This window comes from Vidua macroura, chromosome 1 (assembly GCF_024509145.1).
Source record: "Vidua macroura isolate BioBank_ID:100142 chromosome 1, ASM2450914v1, whole genome shotgun sequence".
In the NCBI taxonomy this organism is placed as follows: Eukaryota; Metazoa; Chordata; class Aves; order Passeriformes; family Viduidae; genus Vidua; species Vidua macroura.
Window position 1 is genome coordinate 72,231,181 of NC_071571.1, and position 23,941 is coordinate 72,255,121.

General features: G+C 38.3%; 1 protein-coding gene across 1 annotated transcript in view; it reads left to right on the forward strand.

The window, feature by feature from the left end:
- Positions 1-23,941, forward strand: part of PIGN (phosphatidylinositol glycan anchor biosynthesis class N) — an 86,149-nt gene that overhangs the window by 21,726 nt on the left and 40,482 nt on the right. Inside the window, exons 8-12 of the mRNA XM_053984037.1 lie at positions 3,504-3,544; positions 5,053-5,112; positions 6,209-6,301; positions 8,191-8,246; positions 22,880-22,958. Of these exons, the coding sequence (XP_053840012.1) occupies positions 3,504-3,544; positions 5,053-5,112; positions 6,209-6,301; positions 8,191-8,246; positions 22,880-22,958 (329 nt within the window). The remainder of the gene's footprint in view (positions 1-3,503; positions 3,545-5,052; positions 5,113-6,208; positions 6,302-8,190; positions 8,247-22,879; positions 22,959-23,941) is intronic.

Below are 23,941 nucleotides of genomic sequence, written 5' to 3' on the forward strand. Positions count from 1 at the left end.
GTTATGCAAATGTAAACAGCTTTTTTCAATGAAAAACTGTGATTCTTCACTGTTATTTTTCCCTTTTCTAATTTATTTAAGAGTAAACTTTTTTTTAAAGGAATGAGTTTTTCTTATTTCACATACATAATGCAATAAACGCTGTCTTACTAAAATATCAGTGGGGTTAGAGAGTCTTTAATATGTGATTAAATTGTTCAATCTGTTCCTCTTTCATGTGCCCCATTCTTGTGGCCTGCTCTGTTTCTTAAGATGCCTTCAGTCTTGGGTTGTTGCTCATGATCAATGAGGTAATGACTTCCTATTTTATTGGATTGTTTGTCAAGGTACATTAGAGAAAACAGGCAAAAATTACTTCAGCCCTGAGGTTTTAACTCCGCCCTGTTCTTGAGAAGGTATTTGGTAACAGCTTAGGTAATTTCAGAAGTAGTGCTAACTTTTCACTCTTTGCACCTAACTGCTGCTATAAAACGGTGACATCTGTGATAAAATTGAAAATGAGTTGTAGGAAAAAGGATAGAAAACAGAATAAAACAACTGATTTTGGTGTTTGTGATGGCTGATCTGCTAGACTTTTAAGGACATTTGATATCTAAGGGTTGATCTGCAATAGTTGAATTTTACGTCTGTCAGTTTCCATGATTGTCAGCAGCTTTAGTACAAACCTCAACATCTGACTTAAAGTCATGATGAAAATGATGTGAGAGATTTCAAAAAAGATGAGCATTGAGCTGACTCCCAGGTGCACAGTAGGGAAAGCTATATGGCCCTCATCTATTAGGCAGTGTGTATTTACTTAAAGGATGACATTTGTCTGCACCCTGCTGTGCCTGCTTCATATTTTCCTTCTAAAGGTAAAAAAAAAAGCAAACCAAATAACCTCACAAAAAACCAAGCACACCAAAGCAAACATCAGAAATTTCTCCATTCATTTTTTACTAGCTTTGCGTCTGTCAAGCATGTTGTTGCTTTGTTTAGACCTTACATATTCTTAATTGGCAAGGATGATCTCTATTGGAGATTTGAGACGCTCTGAGTATCTTGGGAGTTTGAATTTCTATTTGAGAAATAAGTATCTTCTTAAAAAGGGACTGTTCTTTCTATGGCAGTACATCAGAGCTTCCAGTAGGTTACGTAGCTTAGAAGTAAAGAGAGAATTGTTGACATGGAACTTGGCACTTGCACAGGTCAATACAGTTCAACTACTCCATTGTTACAATCCCAGGTATCTTCGCAAAGTTAATGTATAAAAGAAAAGCTGTTTAAAAGAGTTCCCTTGAAATGTTCTTTGAATCTGTCTTTCCTGTTCCATACAGCTGCAGCTGTGACTGTGCACAGGGGAGGAGGGTGTTTTCAAGACCGCTGTGTCACTGATGTATGCAGGTGTCAGGCTTACATTTCTAGTTGCATGCTCCAATATTCAAGTTCTTTCATCTATTGACAATCCTTTCTAATTTCTCCAAGTGTTTATGGAAATATTGACAGAATGTTTCTAATGCTGACAAGCTTCTTACGATCTGTTCAGTGCAAGCAAGCTGTAGGCAGCTCAGTGAATTGTCTTTCTTCTCATTGTTGCCATGGAGGGTTCATACCCCCCAAAGGCAGTGCCAACAGGCAGGACTTAGCCTGTCCAGCTTGTCACAGTGAGATGAATGTGTTCCTTGGATGGCCAGAAGGGCAGAGAGTCTGCTCTGGGTTGGCAGCCTTCTCCTCATCAGTTTTGTCACCTGTGCTCTGCCTTCCCTCAGGCCTGCTCATGCAATCCTCTAGGAAAGATTTGTTATGGCAGCCTTGCATCCTGTGGGCGACATGTGGTATTACCCATTTGGCCACTGGTTTGACCCTTCTTCAGAAAGGAGACTACAGAACTGCTCTCTAGCTCCTCAGGGGTTGATGGTTGGCCCTGGAGCACAAGCCCAGAGGAGCTTGTGAGTGAAGGCACAACCTCCTGCAGCATCAGGATGTGGGGTGCTTGATACAAGCCTGCTTTGTAGGGGGCTCAGCCTGCTTTGTCACAACTGAGAGAGCTCAGTGTACCCTCCACTAGTTTGGCTTCTGTGAGGTTTTATGTGAGATTTTCTTTGGTTCATGTAGCCTCATCCTCAGCCTCTTTTTGAACTGGCACTTCCTGCTGTTCCCCCGGACTGTTTGCATCTGACAGCCCAGCGGGCTGCAGTAAAAGCAGGGCAGGATAAAGGTAAAAAAAAAACCCTCTAAAAAATGAGTGGAAAAGTGCTGATCACTGTAGAGGAAACCTAGACAGTGAGCTGGAATCATAAACCAGTGTAGGCAGCTAAGATACCTCACTCCTGGGAGTACAGCCTGGACTGGCCAGTCTGTAGGTGTGTCCCAGTCCTTAGGAGTTCCTGGGCTCAGTCCTGTGGCTCCTGGTCCAAAGCAGATGTCAGTTCTGCATTTTGGAATATCAGAGTAGGGCACATGGAGATGGAAAAACTTCTGACAGAAAGAGATGGTTTCTCTAGCAGAGATACAGTTTCTTCCTACTGTAGGCACATTTTGTGTGTGCATAGACAGTTTTCCAATGTTTTTCTTTGGAAAATTGTATTTAAAAGGAAAACGGGCAATTCATTTATATAATAGAAATATACGTAAGAATCTGTTTCTAGTAATATAAATCCATTTCCTTTCCTGGGAAGCAAAAGGAAGCAAACTTGTACCTTTTGGTTTAAGTTTAACAGAATTGGTGATTAATGCTGCTAATACTTCCACTGTGTTGCCATGGGAACTCCCGGTAGCTGTCTCGCTACTGTTAAAGTACAAGTCTGCTCTTCAGGGTGCTTGTGGGACCAAATAACAGTGGACCTGTACTCAAACCCCCCAAGGTAGCAGTGGTATGAACTAATTGCTGAAAATAAGTTTGGTGTATGCAATACTGCAGATGTATAAAGAAAAAACCAAAACCAGACCTTGCTAAACTCTGTTTTTAAATAACTCTCCACCCCCAAAGAAAGCAGGCAATTTTCTCTTTATTTCCTTAGAGGCTAGCATAGAGCAGGAAAATATAATTTTCAACCAGGTTTTTGTATGATGTACCAATGCTTTAGGATCTAATGTTTGTACCATGCTGTACCAGTGCATTTAGGACCTGGGGTTAGCCTTTTTTACAAACTGTTGAAGAGATGCTATAAATCTCCTAAATCCGAGTTTGATTCTTTCAGTTGGCACAGGAGGTAATACATCACTGTGCTGAAAAAAATAAAAGCCTTGGCCTTTTTTCTTCTGATCTAGGTCACAATTGCAGGCAGCAATTTATCCTGCTGGATAATTGAAAATGTGAACTGAAATTAATGCATTTTGTTGTTTCTGCCTGTTGAGTTCCATCTGTAACCCTTCTTGAGCTAGCATCCTCATGTAAAATCATAATTTTCTTTAGTACCAACACTACAGAAAATGGCATCAAGATATTAAATGTCAACTGAACTTGAACTGTCCTTTCAAATCTGTGTAGATTAGCTGTTCAGGTGCTCTGTTGTTTCTTGCAGAATGGAAACTGGAGAACTTGAAGAGGCTTGATGTCAATCAGGTATCAAACATACCTAATTTAATAGTTCATAAGTTTTCACCTTAAATTATAAGTTTTGTGTGATTTAAAGTAGTTTGCTTAATTTAAATGAATGATCACACCAGTGTACCATTTCCCTAGAAACAGGAACCACAATAACATTATGAGGATAAGTTCAAATTGCTTGTTGACACATGACAGTGGCACACACAACTTCTCCAGGAGATGCATTATTGCACCATTTATTTAAGGAATCCCACACAGCTGTAGGAAGAGTGCAGTACAATACACCAGGTCCCCCAAGCCGCTGTTACTAAATCAAAATCATTTCTTGCTATAGTGGTAAACTGTGGGGTTTTTTTTCATCTGTGATTGTGACCCAAATATTTTGCAATTTAGACAATTAGTACTGTGAAGGAAGAAAAGAATGTGAGCTGCTTTTCCTTTGATCCTAAATCAGTCAAGCTTTTTTAAACTGTGGTGCTTCATCATCCTACAAAAACCAATATATGAATAACAGACTCCAAACCTACTCAAACAAGGGAAATAATCTCATGCTAGAAGGTTCAAGTTGGGAACGTTCTGGATCAACTGCTTTCATCAAAGCCCTTGTAAAAAACTACAAAAAAAGATTAGTTTTCCTCTCAAGGCTGGTATGAGTTATGACATACTTGTTTTGAGACTGTAAAGAAGAGTCTTACTTTGTCTTGGATAATGGAGTTCCCAAAGACAGAGCTTTTGTCCTGTACTACACGTGGGACTAGGGGTAAAAATAGCAAATGAGACTTCTAATTATCATTACACTCCAGGTGTGTTTTTCTCCATAAATAATGGTTTGAAGTCTGCCCAGTAGATCTGAGGCTGGAGCAGGGCCTGTGGTTTCTGTGCAGTTTCTTCAGATTTATGCTGGAGAAACAAAGAATTTTGGTGTGTAGTTTTATATTAAGGTAAAATATAAACCTGGTATGAGGCAGTGTTTATTATCACAAATAGAAGGAAATGGTAACTTATTTTATGAGATGCCTTGGTGTAGATTGAAGGCCCTTTCTGAGAGCTGATTGGACATTAAAAAACTGCAGAAACTCCCTCGGAAGGGGAGAAGGTGAGTAATCTGCACTGTGGAGGCATGGGATAAAGAATGTTGTGAAAAGCAGTATATCCAGTATACTGCTTAAAACTGTAAATATGAAATTAGTTATTTTGGTCATATAAATAGTTATAAAAAGTGGTATGCCTCTGAGTGAAGTAAAGGAGGTGCTGAATTCCTGCAAATAAATACTGGGGTGGTTATATTTGCTTTTTAAATGAAATATATTTTTTCACGCTTGTTCAGCAGCGGAGCTTCACATTTTGAATCTAGTCATGCCATGACTACTAGAAACTAAAAAACTGTAAAGGAGAGCTATATGTATAATTTGGCAATATTACATAATTATCTTTTGCATATGCAGACACATTAAAATTAAGCTGAATTTATTATCTCTAGAGGCTGAAACTATGTTAAAATGGGAATGCTTCTGTTTGCACAGGCTGATATAGCACCACTGATGGCTTCCCTTATTGGTGTGCCTTTCCCTTTGAACTCTGTGGTAAGAAGTACAAATGTTTTTCTATGTTATAAAAATCTATTCACCATAAAGGAAGAGGCGTTGAGGACAAGACTTGAGGTGTGTAAGGAGAAGGATTACAGACTAGTAAAAGTGCTATAGGGTGTGAAGACTGTTTGTAGTTTTAATTTTATATGTGTATCTTTAGTTTAGAGTACAAATTTAAAGTTTTTTAATGTATTGTATAGGGCTTTTAATTGGAGAGGCAGCCGGTCCTTTTGTAATCTGCAACTTTATACTCTTGACTATATAAAAGTTTTTTGTTGCTTTGTTTTTAGGGATGGTAAAAATGCAATATGGTTTGAATAACACCTGATTGTGGTCATGAAAGCTAAGCCTGTAAACAAGCCGGTTCCTGCAATTTAATGTTCAATTATTTCTTGATTAAACTAGTGTACTTTCTTCAGATGTTATCTTGTGCCTCTAATTTAGAGGCACAAGATAACATCTGTTCAGTGAGATGGCTTTTTCTTTTAATTTCTCTCATGTATTATTGCATAGTCCAAAAGTTGCTTCGTAAATATCGATTTGACAATTAGCATTTCATCAGTGTGCTGTCACACTGCTAGTTTCACATATAAACACCTATTTACAGCTATTTTTTGAAATATTTCTTCTGGAGACTCTGTCCCAGGGATTGTCCCCCTGTCCTGCACTCATTGCTGGTCATGTGAGGAAAGCTGCCCAACACAAGGTGGCATGGGAACTGCTCCCTTTCCTACCACAAGTACTGGATTGAGTCAGGCCCAGGTGAGGCTTTGGGTGGAAGACTGTTAGGGGTATCACAAATGACTTCTGATTAAAGGTTGAGTTTATATTATTTTATAGTATATAGTTTAGTAACAGCTTCTGTTATTTATGTTTTTTCCATTCCTGTAGAAGCTGAGATATGACAATCCCTATGATGTTGCAAATCTGTGTGAGAGGAGTATTTTCAAAGGAGTTACATGAGTTATTTCAGCAGTAATTTGAAGTGTTCTTACTGTTTATTTGGCCAGCAATTCAGTTAAGAGAAATTCCTGTTTTTTTGGGTTTTTTTTTTTTTTTTTTACTTATCATGTGTATTTGTCTTCCTCAGGGAACTCTACCTCTGGAGTATCTGAACACTAGTGCTCTTTTCAAAGCAGAAAGCATGTTTACCAATGCTGTTCAGATTCTTGAGCAATTTAAGGTACTAAACATATGGTAAAAAAGCCCAACTTATTTGAATAATAGCTGTTGCTATGTGTAAAGTAATTGTTTGACTTAGCCTATACATAGTGTGCTAAGTTGAAAGGATTAAAATTGAATGCACATTCATTTGATTGAATAGCTGTGAGACTTATCTGAAGAAACTTGAAAGACTTTAATAATGACGTTTGGTTGGTTTTTTTTTCTGAGGAGAATGAATAACTTTTTTCTTGCTTCTTAACAAAAATGGTGATGTTTATGTGTGTTAATGTAAACCTACTTACAGTATGTAAGTGGAATACTAGTACCAGAGAAGGGAAATAATGCCTTTGCAATGGGGGCTGGGAGACAGGGCCTTAAATCAGGGTCAGTACACAAACAGATCAGAAAAGTAATAGGCTCCTGTGCATTAAAGAAATTAAATTAGTGGCCTAATTAACTTTCAGCTAATGCTGTTATATCTGTTGTTTTGCTTTGCAAGTGTTCATCTCTGGCTTCTCTGTCTTGATTCATTTAATATTGGATATTACATTATGGGAACACATGAGTGGTCCAAATAAAAAAGGTTCTGTTTCACTAAGCAGTGGAGTGAGAAACTTGCCAAAATCCCAAAATCCCAGTTTTGGCAAGGCATAGAAATGCTCTGAGGGAAAAACCATCCTCCACAGATAGAAGCTCAGACACAAAAGAACTGTTATCCTATCTGGAAATTCATGTCATGATAGTGAAACAATGAAATAGCATGAGATGATTTGCATTAGATTAGCACCTTCTGATTCTTCTGTCCCTTTGTGAATGCCGTGTTCACAAAGATGTGGATACCAGGGTGGCAGTGTCAGCAGCAGAATCACTTTCAACAATATGGTGGAGAGCTGGCATGTTAACAGGGAAAGTAACTGGTGGGGTTGGGTGTGAAGTTTGAAGCATGCTGATATCACCTCTGCAGCTGGAAGACCTCTGCTTTAAGAATTAAGGATGTCTCAGATATTTTTCAGTTAAATTGGCATCTTGGAGATTATTTAAAAAACGAAGTAGTCCTGCTTCTCCTTTCCTTTGAGCTTGCTTTGTTCTCTTGTTCTGTAGTGCTGGGTTATTGTTGTTGTTGTTGGCTTGTTTTTAGCATTGTATTGGAATGATCCTGTCTGCATTTCCTTTGAATTTCCTTCTTCTCTGCTGAAGAAGAAGTAGACTGGCTTAGATATGCCAAGTGGATTTTTACTTTTCCTGTGATGGGCTGACCTGACCACAGTTTGTGCTCCCTGGAGATGATGTTGCCTTGGATGGATAGGATGAAATGTGTGGGTTGCTACTTCCAGCTGCCAGGTTTCACAAGTAACGTGCTTAGGAAGTTCCTGACTGCACATTATGCCAGATGTCAGACTTCAGTCAGGCAGCTGCAGGAGGCCTTGAAGATGTTTTGGAGGACCTTGGACAAAGTGGCTCTGATGGCACCAAAACCTTCTATTTTTGTCCGTGTGCAGGTTAATTGATTTACATCATTGCTTTGGCAGTGTTTGCTGCAGTGTACTGGTGCCTGTCTGGCTTAAATGGTGCTGGTTTCATTGAGGGTGGTCGTCACTGAAGCCCAGTAACACTTCTAGCCATGTCTTCCTTTTATCCTGCAAACTGTAGAAGGCCTTCTGAGAAAAGCAGTGGCTGGAGCATGGTTTATTTTATTTACTTTAGAGCAGGTCTGAGTTTCCAGCAACTCAGAGGAGTTGTGCGTACTTGAGTATAATATCCAGTTTCGTGGACAGCATATTGACAGTGTGATTTCATTCCTTTTCCAAAGTCTTAGAAATCTCCTGTGATCTTTGTAGTTTAATTCCTGATACACTTTTTTTGTCTTGTTGCCACATGCATGTAATGATTTAATGCTCTTTTATGCAGGTTAAGATGAGTCAGAAAAAGGAAACTACATTGTCAATTCTGTTCACACCATTCAAGTAAGTGTCTGTAAAAACTGTGCTTATTTCACCTGATTGTTTGTCTTACCATTTGCTTTGGTATTTCAGTGAGCTGCACCAACACGTTCAGTCTCTTAAGTCTTTTTAGATGGTAGTGTTTATCTGACTTTGAAACTTTGCACTAGAACTCTATGCAATTAACTGCTTCTTCTCACCAGAACTTAAAGATAGATTCATTTTCTAAAATCTATTCCTTACATTTTATTTTCCATTAAGGGTTGTTTACCTAAGCTTTTTTTGACACTATAGCTATAGAAATTGCAATGATTTTTTTTCTTGCTATGGTTTTTCAGCATTCTTTGGGAGATACTAGTCCCTGTAGGGTCAGGAAGTGCAATCTGTTAATTTATATATATATATAAAAGTTTAACTAAGAATTGTTTCTTCTGTGATTTAAATGCTAATGAAGAGTAAATAAAATGCATTGCATCCAGAAAAGAACCTTACAATGTTTAGCATTTGTGTTGCCTAGTCTTAGTGTTTCCAGGGCTGTGAAGGAGTCTTTATAGTCATTTGTGTATCTAGGAACTCTGTTCTAGTGTATGGAACAGTTACTGCTCCCCTGACCCTTCTGTCTTATCTAATTAAAGCTGCTGTTTCCTTTTGCTTTCTTCTGTAAAGGTTTTTAAAAGCTTTGCCATGGGTGTACATGATAGTGTTCAGTTCTGCTTGCAGTTTGTGGAGTGCTCCAAAAATGCCTTGTCACCAAGAGCAGCTGTTTTCCTTTGGGAAATAGAGCAATGTTAATTAAGATCTTTAAATCATACCAGCAGTAAAACGTACTTGAGTCGCTTCCTGTGAAGTATGTTTATTGTTAAAGATGATTGCTGTCTGTCTGAACAGACAATTGCTGTGTTATTTTATTCCTCTAGCTCCTTCAAAGGGAAAGGTTCAAGACAGTCCGTGAGACAAAAGTCAAGTTAATCTTGGGCACATAATGAATCCTTTAGAACAAATTCTGAATAAGAATGACAGCTGCATTATCAAAGAATTTACTGATCTGTATGAAATAAAATGCCCATATGGAAAGGATGGACAGTCTTCTTTGATAAATGACTTAGTTTGATTTTGCAGCTCTTTCAATTCTACCTTTCCTTGAGAAATGAGACTGAGTCTATAAAATAGGATGTGCTTTTCTTAATGCTATATTTATCTTTAAAGGATCTAAGTATTACCAATTACTTTATGCATTGCTGTCTTTCTGTTTTATGATATGTTGGATTGTTTTAAGTGGAAATGCCAAAGACATTTATCACTTTGAAAATGCAACTAAAACTTGGTATAAACATATTGTTACTTTGGTATGGTTCACTGCAAAAATAAGTTTATTTTCTTTAGATACTCTACAATTTTTTTCTGAATCAAAATTTGGATTAATAGTTGTTTCAGGAAAGGTTTTTATTTGAGACCAAAATAATTCCTTGGATGTATGAATGTCATGGATAGAGTGATGCACCTCACTCATCAGCGAGAAGTGATGACTGTTTCACAATGTTTGATAGTAAATGTGACAGCGGTTAGCAAGATTTAATGACAAGGTACACTTGATTATTTACTGCATAGAGGATGGGTCAGAAAAAGCTGTCATGGAGACCCTCCTGTTGAGTTATGAGATACAGAGAAGACCCCCTTACATTTTAAGCTCTTTCTCAGAGGAAGTTTAGATGCAGCTGGGTCCAGAATTAGTTTCAGACTTGGTCAGTGGTTTCTGTCTAAGGGATTATACATGCACAAAACTTTGTGTTAGTCAGCTAAGGTTCTAAGTTTGGCATGCTGTTAATCACTTGCCGAGGATCTGTTGTGGCAAGGCATCTGTCAGCCTTGAGGAGCAGCCAGTGGGGGTGGGGGAGGCAGGGAATCCATTACCACAGTGAAATGCCTTACAGAAATGTTGTGGGGGTGAAGACTTTATTTGTTGCTTCAAGATGATGTTGTTTATTCAATCTAGGAAAGCAGAAAAAGACTCATACCATGGATGGTCACACACTAATGTAAATATTCACCCACAGTGTGCTGGGAGTAGTTTGGCCACATTCTGATTCGTCTTCACAGCTCTCTTTGACTTTCAAAACTTGGCTCATGTCTGGGAAGCTACCAAGGGGTCTTGTCCAACCTCTTACTAATAGCTGGGATGAAGTGGTTGAACACAAACTTATTTTTAAATAGATGAGTAACTTCCTAGTGCTCCAGCTTGCAGGAACCAAAGGAAGACTGAAGGTAGTTTTAGGCATGACCTGTCTATGGATCCATCCCCCCTTTCACATGCAGATGACTGAATGTGTGTGCAGTGAACACAAGCCTGAACCTCAGCTGCAGGTGCATGATCTGATGAATTAGTATAAGGCAAACCAGATCTGTTCTTCACACAAATTATGCTGGAATCTGAATGAGATAGGCAAAGGCATGCATCCCCTTCTGCTGTCTTTGCTGAGACACTTTTTTGGTGGTAGATAAAAGGGTGTAGAAGAGTATGGTTACTTTTTCAGGAGAAGTTAAAAATGCAAAGGTGGGGACACCTACCTCCTGTCCAGGGCAAGAGAAGTTCTGGTGTGCTGTGCTATGTTTCAGAGTCGTTGGTAACTGTATGGAGGCTGTGTTTCTGCAGAGCTGTATGCTACTGGGAGTTGTTAGCCCAGGTTTAATGTCAGGTTTGACCCCTGATCTGTATTAACCTATGGTTGGCCTTACCTGCTGCTGCAGCTGAGTGCAATTCTGTGCCGTGTGTCTGCACTGCTGTCCTTTCATTCAGACACAAATAACTTCTTCCACCTCTGTTCATTTTCAGTTGCTGTACAAAGGAGTTATACTCTTTTTTAATCCTTCTAGTGCCTGAAATATGTAACTTGAAGCTCAGAAAGTTTGTGCTCCAGCATATAATGCTTTTTTCCTTCATAGTTGATTGGAGGTTAGTGAAGTGCTTTGGAATCATGGAGTTGTGTAGAAAATTTTAAATACTTTGTTTGTGACTATTACAGATTTTGTGTTATTTCAGCAACTTGGTGACCTGAAAATGAACAAACATATCTCTAAGAACTGAATTTCTTAAATTATTTAAAGATGTAGTTGTATAAAGTCTATATAATAGAAATGTAGATATGAGCTCCAGAAGAAATCTGAGTTTAGAATTTTGGATTGAGGCATTCTCTTTTTAGAGGTGCAAGTACTAATGAATGTGATGTTTCCAGAGTAGAGGAGAGGAAAGGATATATTCACAAACAATGTGTTCTGTAGAAATTGCAACTTAACAGAAACTTAATCTGGACTTAACTTTTTCAGTCAGAAATAACATTAAAATGTTTGTTTTGATATTCTGAGGGAAAAATCCTGTTTTCTACTTTGATTTTCAGGTGTTTTATTACTGAGTGAGTAGAAAACTGTTCATGACCACCTGCTGCAACAACTCAAAAGCTAGTGTTTGAGTTGTATGCTTAATATATTACACCAACAGCATTAAGCTAGTATACACATATATATTTATGGATAAAATAAGCCTATTTTGAAAGTGTTGGCAACAGAGGAAGACTATTGAATTGATATAAAGCTTCTGATTTCCGCAGGGAATCTCATCCCTAACAGAAGTGTGGCTGGCACAGTGGACAGGAAATGAAGGAGGCCAGTAGATATGTGCCCTTTCCTACTTGGATCTAAATTGCATCTCTCTCTGAAATCCATCTGTCAGGTGTATAATGATGAGAAGGAGGATGGAGCTGATCATTGTGCTATGTGATAGAAACTTCAGTAGTGTCTACTTGACCAGACTTGAGGTGGGTTAGAGCTTGGATAGCTCTGTCTATTAATAAGGATGTATCTGGCTGCCAGTAATGCCATTTTTGCTTTATGGAAGTGCTTTCATCAAAGAACAAATCTGGGTAAAAGTGTATCTTCAAGCTACCTGTGAAACTGTTGAGAATACATTTCAGAAACTCAGCTCCAATTCTATTTTTATTCTAATTTATTCTGCAAGGCAAGGTGCAGTATCACTTCCTTATACTGAATACTTACCTGCAGTTCTAGTTGGGTATATGAAAGAAGTTACTATCTGAAATTTGTTTCCTTCCCACTTCCTCTCTCTCCCTACCTTTTTTCCCCATCTACAAAAGACATATTTTCAAAAAACATTTGCTTAGCAAAATCAGAGGCTTTTCTCAGAATTCTGAGAAGCACAATGCTTTGACCTTTATGTGTAAGAAAAGGAGGTGCCAAGATACCAGATGCTTTGAAGGAAGTGAGAGGACAAATCTGAAGACTGCTGACAGAGGAAAAGTGATGTCCAGGATAGTGAACTATCTTAGCTTTCTGACCATTTGATGTACCTTAGGGCAACTGCCAAGCTGGCACAGCTCAAAGATGAGTGTGCCAAGGGGCCAGATGCTACTATTGCAAAATCATTCCCAAAGTTGGCATCTCTGGCCCGTGGAAGTAATCCTACAAGAAGTGTCAGAAGGACAGGGTAGTCTGGTGAGTAAATGGTGCATCAGAGTTGCCCTAAAATCTGCATAACCAATTAGTGCAATTTTATTGCCCCAACAAGTATAAGAGATTTAAGATAATAAATTACACAAAATCACAGGAGTCCTTTTGTATAGTCCTGGTGTATCCAATTCTTTCAGGGATGGCTGTGCTTCCAGCTGGTCAGGTCCTGGTGCCTCACAGTAAGATGGCAGGAGCAGTAGTTTAAGAACCACCATACAGAAAAAAATCCAAGAGATGAACAGCTAAAGTATAATCAGTGCTTGCTTACCACTAGCTGTGCTTGTTTATTGAATGTCTTGAAGTTTTTATTGATAATGGTTGGGGTTTTTTTAGCAGGAAATAGAAACTTGACTTTAAATAAGATACTTGAGCTATCTGCTCATATATGAAAAATCCCATACCACCTTATGCTGCATTTTTAAAGTAACCTAATTGTCTGAATACTACATATTAATCATACAAAATAATTATTTTTGTGTGCATAATCAAGTTATAACTTGCATATTTATATAGACAGTCACTGCATTTTTAATGTGCAGTGTACATTTATTAAATAAAAATGTACTTCTCACCATATGAAAATGTAACTCTTCCTTTGCTCTATCCTCTAGTATGAATTGAGATATAACTCCCTTAAACATTTGTATGGACTTGGTGCAAGGAAGTATCAATCATGTGGAGGCTGAGTCTTTCCACATAATTGCCCATTATGTATTTTGTCAGTGATAGAAAATAAAATAGAGTGTAGAGTGTCTTTGAAGATTACAGAAACTTCAAAAAACTGCCATGTACACAAATACTTCTCTTTTCTTCCTTTTTGTGATGACTGGAGATACAGTACTACATTGTTCCCGCTGTCTGATGGCCTTTCAAAACTTAAATAATAGATATTCCCACAAAATTGACATTTGGATCAAAGTGAAGCAAATGATTTCTTTTCCACCATTGAGCAAGGCAGGATTCCTTAAGATGTCAGTACATCCTTTGAAACATGCTATTTTTGTTTTGTTTAAATAAATTACTTTTATTTAAATAACTGGTAATAATAATATGTAAGATATTTGTGCTACATGTGATAATGCTTGGAAGAGCAAGCATTAAGCACAGAATGCCAAGAGGAAAGGGTGAAAATATTGCAGTAGGGAAGGATAGTCTAATAGTGACTATTCTCCCTGCATGTTTGTTGGAATGCTTTGTGTCTTCAGAGGACCTTTTATTTAGCAGAAGCACTGATTTATCTGCAGAGATTTCAACTCCTTCGTCCTGTGGTCAAGAATGAAGGACCAGCAGCTTCTATCAATTCCAAGTAAACCCTAGAAAGGCAGCCAGCCTTTTCCTTTGTCCACTTTGTCCCCATTGTGTTATCAGGTGTGAATCTAGGCATAAGGCTGCTGCAGGGACTGCTGGTACAGGCCAGCCAGTGTGGGCACCTTTAGCCTGCTGGTGTTGGGAGGCAGGCTGGCAGCCCTCTCCCCTCCACCCTTGGCTTTAAGGACATCTGTATATACATCAAAAAATAGAACAGCAGTGCTGCAGAGACAAAGTGCTCAAATGAAAATAATGGCTTTTTTTTATTTTTTACGAAAATCCCTCCTGTTTAAATAGTTAAGGTATTATCTCTTCAGGGAGAAATCAGTGCCTCTTCTTTGGCAAAAATGTTAGCTTCTCTCTCACTGAATGGGCCATGTCTGAAGCACACTGCTGCTCAGGGAGGATGCAATCCTCTTAGAAGGCAGACATCCTGCTGGTCTCGAGTTTCATCAGTGCACTCAGGAGCTTTTAGTTTGTACATGAAAAGCTAACTGGCAGCAGCTTCTGCGCAGGAGGACTGGATGTAATTGGATTTACTCTCAAGTAGGAAGTAGGGGAGGTCTTTAGAAGGAGCTAAAAGGCTCGTGTATAAGATAAAATATCACAAGATTAATGTGTATTTTTCTATTTCCTTGTATTATAAATCCTTTTGGCCTTTTCATGGAACTTGTGAGGCTTTGTGCAATGAGGGTGAGGGAGGATTTATAGCAGGTGGTAGAAAGGGATGGACAGAGAATGCTCTGGGGCATGAGGTAAGGGGCAGAGTACAGGGCTCTGTCTGGATCCCAGTAAGAAAGGCCCAATAATAATAGCTTAATAAAATAGCTGTTGTAATAATAGGAAATGAATGGAAGAAAACAGATAGCAAGTAAATTGTACGTCCCTTCAGATGCTGGGCACCCTGTGTTTGTGGAGCATGGGATCAGTTTTCTGATGGTGCCACACAGATGCTGGCTGTGGAGGCATTCCCTTGTTTTGGTCATTCAAGCTGCTATATGATTTTCTATCAAGAAATCAACCCTGTTGATAATTTCTACTGTCAGACAGAAAGGAAGTTCACATGAGAACTTCTTGCACTCTTACATACACGAGGGCAGGCAGGCAGTGTAATCCCTGTTACGGAGTGGGACTTGCCTGCAGACTCCTCTGTTCCTACCAGCTGACTGGGTCTGTCCCTTGGCCAAGGTATTTGGGCACCACAGGCCTGGGCCTGCATAGGGTATGTGGATCATTGACTCCTTGATGTACAATGGTCTCCTGATTAGGATTAGTATAGTGATCTCCTGGTTAGGATCAGTATGGTGTCCCATGTTTTGGTGGCCATGGGGCCCTGCCAGTAGGTACTTGCTCAGTACAGCACAAGCTGCTGGCTCTGGATGCAGCTGCTTGAAAAATGGTCACTAGGGTATAGAATGCCCATGTAGGATTGTGGAGCACAAGAGAAGCTGTGGTATAACACCACATAGCCACAACTCTGCAGATACCTAGATCCAGCTCACTGTCACAAATCTTACATAAGTCATTGACATAAATCATCATGTATCTTGCAGAGGTGAGGACTCACTTGCAGCACTGGCAGGGTATTGTTATGTAGAGTCAGCACATACCCCTCCCCTGTAGTACTAAAATAGAAAAGACTTCAAAAATGGTGCCTTTCTTCTCCTTCAAGGATTTTCCACCTTCCCTGAAAAGCAGTTTCCCTTTCCAAGGCATTGTCTCCTGCTATCGCTTTCTAGACAAACCTCCTGCCCCTGGATGATCCCTGCATCCAGCTTCTCAGTTCTGCTTTAGGGAGGCCAGAGGGACAGTTTCGGAGTGTGGTCTCCTCCCTTCTGGCCTCTGGTTCTCTGAGGCTCTTGCCATAGTAGTTTATATGCAAAATATGCTGTGTGCAGCCCAGTTACCTTAATTGCTTCTCTGTTCAGTGAATTGGCAGCTGGCAGTTTAGTTGTCAGCTCCTTTTTCTCTCATCTTTGTTATCTAAGGGATTTACATAAATATCCTAAGGCGCTATGCTGTTGAATATGCTACATCAGGGATTCTGATTTGTGAATATTAAAGGCTATTTTAATTCCTGAGACTTGACAGTCCAGGGTTAGAGCATTAGCAGTCAGACCATTTCCTGCGGCTTCACTGATGTCCTGCTGTCCTCCTCTGCATGTTTGTGAATCTGATGAATACAAAAGCATAGATGTACTGACGGGCTTCTGCAATGTGTCAGTAAATATACATTTTGCTACCTTTGGCCTGTGGAAGTGTGTGTGTCCTCTTTTCATTTCCTTATGCTTTAAAGAACAAAAACCTCAGAACTTAAAAACCAGAGCCTCTTACTGACTTTCATAATCCTTTTGTTTCTTTTGGCGTTCCAGCAGTGCTTTTTGATTCTTCTTAAAAGAAAAAGGATAACTGAGTTGCAAAGATAACTTACTACAACCCTACAACTAGACTACCTGACTGAAAATTTAACACAGTGGTCAGAAAATCCAGAAATACAAATAGCCACTTGAAATTTAGACCCTCCAAAACTGAAAGTCCTGGCAGTGGAACAGCAGGAACAAAGAGATTACATTAAGTTGGGAAAGGGAATATTGTGGGTTCTGGGCTTTATGAAGCTGTAATAAACCCTTTAGTGTAGGTTTCTGTAGAGCACATTTTCTTTTAAAAAGCATAACTTTAGTATACTAAAACTATGGCTGTAATTTTTAAAATCTGTAATCAGCATGCATCTTCTAATTATGAAACGGAAGTTTTTTAGGACTTGCCTCTTTTAGCAGTTTACCTAAAAATATTTTAGTAAACAAGTAAAATTAAGGCCATCTAAACGGATTAAGGATCACTGAGTTACCCATCAAATTGTTTAATCTTTGAAGCTTCACTCTTTGATCAAAACTAAAATGTATGCAAAGGATTGTCTCTTTATAAAGATTGTCTCTTTATCTGCTTTCAGTCTGTCTTTGGCAGATACTGTAAAACAGTTCTTTTTTCTGAAAAGGCACATCTAAAGAACTGGAATTGAATGCATTTTGAAAATGAGAAAAAATTGACTTCTGGCCATTAAAATTCATGTAAATGGGTAATTTGGTGATGTCCATAGAACTGTAATAGCTTTTTTTCCCTGATCATTGCCCCAGGTAACATCATGTACTCTGTATTGCACAGCAAGTTCAAAAGAAAGGAAATATCATGGTTCCAGACTTTGATTTTTGAAATATTTATTTGGTCAATTTTTTTCACATTTTGTTGAATGAACTCAAGTCTTTGCACCACTTGCCATTCATTGTCTTTGTGATTGTTCTGTGCTGTTGATTAAGTGGGAAGGTTTTTCTCTTATGCATTTTATTCTGCTCTTACAAGATTGTTCACAGTACTTTGAAAAGTAAACAAGAAACAGGAGAATGACAAAGTTGGGTTTGTTTGTGATTGCACTGTCACCAATATTAAGTCTCTGCACTCATGGGTTGCTAACTGGAGTGAATTTGCTGTAGAACAGAAATGGGTGTTTCTGCCACATTAATAGTGTTGAATGCAGACAGATCTGTCTCTACGCTCCCATAACCCATCCGATACTTTCTCAGGTACCGTCTTCCTGTGCAATGGGAATGTTTGAAGGCAGTTCTCATGGGAGACTGCATTTTTGAAGCCTGTTGTTGTACTGGCTCAGTTGCTTTTGAATAGCAGCCCTGCAAAAACACCAGGCCAGTCTTCCATCTGCATTTTCCAGATGACATTTTGCCAGCAGTGGATCAAATTATTGCTTTGAGGATCAAAGCAGTAACAGTGGGTCCTGTAAGTACTATTTCAGCTGCTTGCAGAACTGCTGGAGTGGAAGGCATCTCTGCTCTGTAGTATGGCCCTCTCACAGAGGGCTGTGTGGCAACAGGGTTTGAAGATACTCAGCTGATTGTGTTGCTGACAATTTTCTCCCATGGGGAGAGAGCAGAGTGGCACTCTGGCACCTGACCCCCGCAGTGTCTGGATGGCAGAGGCCTCGGATGCTCTGCAGGGTGGGTGGTGCCCATAGAGATGGGCAATTTTATCCTGGGTGATTTATTTCAGGTTGCAAGTTACTCAGGTACCAGGCATCTTCTTTCTGGAGAAGAGAACAAGAACCTGTAATTATTCAGCATTTTGGCAGATGTTGCCAGAGTTGTTTGGACAGTGTCAGTCTGATGGCTCTTTTGCTGCTAACAATTCTGGAGTTAGAAATTTCATAGCAAAGCTTGTGAGAATCTCTGCTTTATGTTATGTTCAAAAGGAAACTCACCTATACAAAATCCTATCATGCTATGTTTAAATGGCCTTGCTCCATCATGGGGTTGTCACAGGCGTCTGGAGATACGTGTCCATATCCTTTAGCTTTTTAGTTTTGCATCAACAGGAGGAGCAGATGCTTTCCTCCCCATCTCCCAAATAGCCAATATGAAAAAGTTAAAAGACTGCTGAACAGCAACTTCTGATTTGCTGCTGGATAAGGGTCATAGAAATGTGATCACTGTTTTTTGCAAATCTTGCCACTCTCAAAGAGTTGTAGGATGTACAGTATTTTCTTTTTTTTTTTTTTCTGATGGAGAGAGTGAAAAGGCAGTGATAGAAGGGTGTAGATATGCATGAGCTGACATAGTCAGGTGCATGGGGTTTGTGAGTGTATGTAGGTAAGGAGCTGAAATGAATTTTTTTTTCATCTGACAATGAGCTAGGCAAAGATCTCAGTCTTTCTCTTTGTACATTTCATCTACAGGTCTGTGGTGCTTCCTTGACTTTCATTATTAAATCTGCAGCATTTTAAGTGTTCAACTAATACAGACACGAAGGGGTTACTTTTTATAGCAGAATTCTGGAAAATTTACTGTGCAATAAAATTACCATAAATCTTTACCCAAATAACCAGGCATAATAAAATTAACAAACTAGCAGTGGTGGATACAGATGTATTTGCAAGGCATCTCCTTCTGGTCTGAGATTTTTTTATTTCCTGATTTGTCTGCAGCATGCTACCTATGCTGTTGGGGATGGTAATTTCTGTAGTGTGATGATAAACAAGACTTGTTGGCCAAAGAGAGATCCCTTTGACATTGCTATGGTGAATGTACTTCATCACAGTCTTGTTGTGAATTGCTGTCAAATAGCTTAGCTTACATGAAGCATGAATGATGTGCTGGAAAGATTAATTTTGTCAGGTATACCTATGACAAGGGTAACTAACATCTCGGGAGAGTTTACAAGCACTTGCATGATTAGCCCAATCATCTTGTTTCATAATTAATTATGTTTATTCATGGATGAAGCTGTGATTTCTCTGTGGAACCAGGAAGTTAATTTCTGATAGCCATAATGAAAAATAAAATTGCTCTTCCAGGACCACCATAATTTTCTATGAAGAATGTAATCTTAAGTCTTTAGAATCCTGATGGTATTGTGAATGCATGTGTGTTTATAATCCATGTGATCATGGAGCTCTTGTTTTTTTCTTTCAAGATAAACCTCTGAGTACTACCCTTTTCAGTGCATGTGTTTTGCAATACTTTTCTTAAAAGAAAAGGAACACAGAGTTGAGTCCACTGACTGAATTCTCTTTGTGTGTTCCTCTTAATAGGACAGGTATTTTTGCGTTATGGAAAAAGACCTCAGATTTTGTGAAGCAAGACTATTCATCAATTTGTTAGAATTGGATTTTGATGGTAGATAGCTGGCAAGAGCATATACACATACCCCCTAGTTTTTCTTCTAGAATTGAGAATCTTTCTAATAATGATCAGTAAATTCACTTCCTTTCTATTAATATTAATATTGCATGGATGTGTGTATTAAGTGACCTTAAGAATACATTGACATTTGCTAGTGCCTCTGGGATGCTGTACAGTAGAACACAGGGAGCAACTCTTATCAGTTTATTATTTCCTAACACTGTCTTCTGCTGGAGACCTTTAAAATAGTTTAAGTTAAAATCAAGTGGTGCTATGAACAGTTCAAGCTTTAATTTCTCAGATTGAAATTTTCCGTGTGGTTTTGTAAGTCTTGTAGATTTTATAGAACCACCATTTCTAAAGTCCATGGTTTTTTTTCATAGGCAACTTTCCACTTCTCTTCATGGCTCATCTTTGTCTCTTTATGCTTTCTGCTACATCTAGATTTCTTTTAAATCTCTCATCTACTTTGTCAGCTTCAGGAAGTGAATCAGTGTCCTCAATGGATGATAAATTGCTTATAGAGAACTATGCCCATTCTTGAATTGAGGGATTATCAGCATATTTGGTAACCTTTTTAGACTGGTATAAAATACAAAATCTCTTTAATTACTTCTTTGCTTTTTGTTTAATACAGAGATAAAAAATATCTTAAGATAATGATCATTCCTTGCATTTTCATAGTTATATATGAATAGTCCTTAATTTCTGGTGAAATTAATAAATTTTACAAAAACAATTCTTAGACAATTGTAAATTCAACCTCTTGAAAATTATATATATATGGAAGTAAGGTAATATATGTGTTATGATGTTAGCTATTGAAAATTAACAATGCACCTGCCAATAGTAATCCAATTTGACAAAATAATTGCTTTCAGTGTTTGACTTGCTCAAAATTTTACAGTTTGAAAACCCCATTTATTCTGTTGCACCATCCATGTATAGAGATCCTAGGTGCCGTCCTCTAAGAAGGAATAGGTGAAGACTATTGTTCATTAGTAATATAATGATTCAGTGAGAATAAAAAGATAATAAGTGGATTGTAGCTAAATGACTAAAGATATGAAGTAAAATATGATTTTGGCTTGGAAGAAATTTGCATTGAATATGACAAGCATACAATTAATGAAAACCACTATGTATAAAACAATAAAAGTAAGACAGGGAACATAGGAACATCTTGAATGTGTTAAAGTCCTAAATAAAGCTTATGAATATTTATTCCAGATATTTTTTTAAATCCTTACCTAAAAGCTATTTTTTTAATCTGCTCCTTTTTTTTTTCTCTCCTTTATTTTTTCCCTCCTGTTTTTCCTCCTATTATTACACGTGGTGAAACTCCCACCTTGACTGCGTGTTTTGCTCCCTTTCCCTACCAAACAAAAATTTTAACAAAGTCTGAAAGCCACAGATTTCCTTGAGGCAGTGCTTGGGGTCTGGTTTGCCTCCTTTAAGAATTGTTTCTAATTGTAGCCCTCAACCTGTGGAGGTGTAAGGTTGGCTTCCATAGAGACATATCATAAAGGTGCAGAAACAACCAACATTCACTTTACTATTTTTCAAGTCTAGTTTCTAAAATCCTCTGTTTTCCCCTTAAAATTAAGGTGATCAAACTCTTACCATGACCTTGTGATTATCTTTTTCTCCTTTTTTCCTTTTCCATGGGACCTCTTTCTTCCTACTTGTTTATACATACCACCCTTCAATTCTTTTCTAGACTGGAAAGAGATAAACATTTTCTTAATACAGGTACTACTCTACAGTTAATACTCTTCCCAAAAGTAAGATTAATTGCTTTTCCAATTATTCAGTGTTTTGGAAAATTCCTGCATGATACTGCTGTGCTCTGAACTTAATGAAATAGCATCAAAATATACCAGGATGTTACTACTAATAAAAATTCAGATTGTTCAGGCACAGAATACTTGCAATATACTTCATGGCTCAAAGGATGGTGTGTATGTATTACTGATGTATCTATTAAGTGCTGTATCAGCCTATCGACTGGGTTGTAGGCAAAAGTGATTCATGGCTGTTTGGGAGCTGCAGGAATGAGCACTTCCATGCAGCAGCTGCATGAAATCAAGACCTGCCCCCTGGTTCAGCTGAGTGACTGCATGGGCAGCTGCTGCTGATTTAAATGGTGGGAGTGACCTGATTTGGCACTGCCTGAAACATGAGATTGGTGGTTGTGAATGAGGCGTGTAAAGGAGCAGGAGAGAGGCAGGTAGGTGTGCATGCAGCTGGGCCATCTTGTGCTGCGGATGTTGAGAGCTGGTGCTGTGCCACTGCCATATTCTGGAAGGTGTGAAGGAAACTGCTGTATGAATTCCCTGGCTGTCAGAGAGCTGTGGCCTGTGGTGGTTTGTCTGTGGTGCCAAGAGCGCCAGGGACTGTGTCATGGCTTATTACTTATCCAGGGTAAGCCTGGAATTCTCAGGCCTGCTGCTGTCCCTAAATGTGGAAACAAAATGGTACAGGAGAAACAGCTCCTTCTCCCTTCATTTGGTGGCGTTTGGTTGACTGGCTTGTTTGTCCTGGTTACTGCTTTCTGTAAGGGAAGAATGGTAGTAGTTGTTTAGGTTGATGATCAGATTCATTAAAATCAAAGAGATTTTTATCACTGACCTCAGTGTAGCCAGGTAACTGTGTTATCCCCTACTCTGGGGACTCAGCTAATAGCTTCTTGAGTAACAGGAGACACAGTCATAATTTTCAAAGAGAAGACTCTTAGGCATCATCTACTGTTAACATAGAACAAATCATTCAATGCTGTCTTATCAACTGCTTACAGCCATATTCAAATCAATTAAATTGCTTAGTTTTTCTGTGTGCTATGCTTCCTGTCCAGAGCCATGGTCAATAATCACAAGGGAGATAATTCTCAGCAGTATTAGATGGGATCAGCTACATAAAAGAAATGTCTATTAATGCAGCAATTTTAAAATAAGTTAAAAAGCAGCTGTGTTGACACATGTGAAGATGAATGCAGAGGAATTGATTAGTCTCAGTTACCTAATTGCTTCTAATGAAGTTCAGAACATTTTGGTTTCATTACAGAATAATTATTTTAATTGCAAAGTTAATTTTTTCTTCTCATGAAAAGGAGAAATGTTAATATCTCTTTATATTGTTGTACAGACCACTTTCTGCTTCTGAACAGATCAACATTTTTAAAAAAATAAGACTATATATTGAGCAGCAGAAGTACGATGAAGCGGTAAGTCTGTTTTTGCTATATGTAAATAGTTTTTTCTTTCAATTAACTGAGAAATAAAACTTTTTTTCTTTCCTTGTGATACACATCTCATTAACTCAAAACCCCACTGTAAGTCTTCAAAATTTTACATTTTCATATCAATTCTAATAAATAATGCTGACTTGCTGTATTTTTTCTCATACTACTTAAACTGTTTGTTACTATTTCGTAGTATAATGACACACAATGTGTGTTTTTATTTTCCACACTTGAAAAGGGTAAATTGAGAGATAAACTGAGGAATGTAGTTCATGTTTGCACTACTTAGATTGCTAGTTGCATTAAAAAAAGTGTGGTATCTTGCTCCATCATGGATCCTGCTTTACCTGATCCATTTTTTTCTACCTGAACCAGCTGTGCTTGGTTTTACTTTCACATTTCAGTGTGTCAGACTGGGAGCCATACATAGAATTATGCTTCTCAGTTCCAGTATTACTTTCCTAAGCATTTGCTAGCACTCACTGTGTGATGGGGTACTTGATGGATGCAGTTCACCAATGCTTGTATTCTGATGTTCACAGAAAGAATTTGTAGAGCTAAATTATACCAAGAAGTCTTTCATTTTAACAGATTTGGTTTGGCCATTGACTTCTGTGTTAAAAAGTATGAAAATGAAAATACTGAATATGTAAGATTATCTTTAACCTGCCATGCGCATGGAAGACTTCCATTATGTGTTAGGGTTCAGTTCTTTTTTCCTCATGTGATTCTTAGGGTAATAAATTACTATTTTGTGCACAGGACAGCTAAATCTATTTTATGCCTTTTTACTTGCTTTCTTGTAAATTGGAAACTGTTCAGCTTAAATAAATTGATCTATTTTGCTGTGGGAGAAGGTTTTCTTTTTGGTTTCCTAATACTTCTACTTAGTTGTCACATTTACTGATAGGAGACGTTTTATGCATTTCAGGAGTAGAACTTGTGATTTCGTATTGTTGCTTATA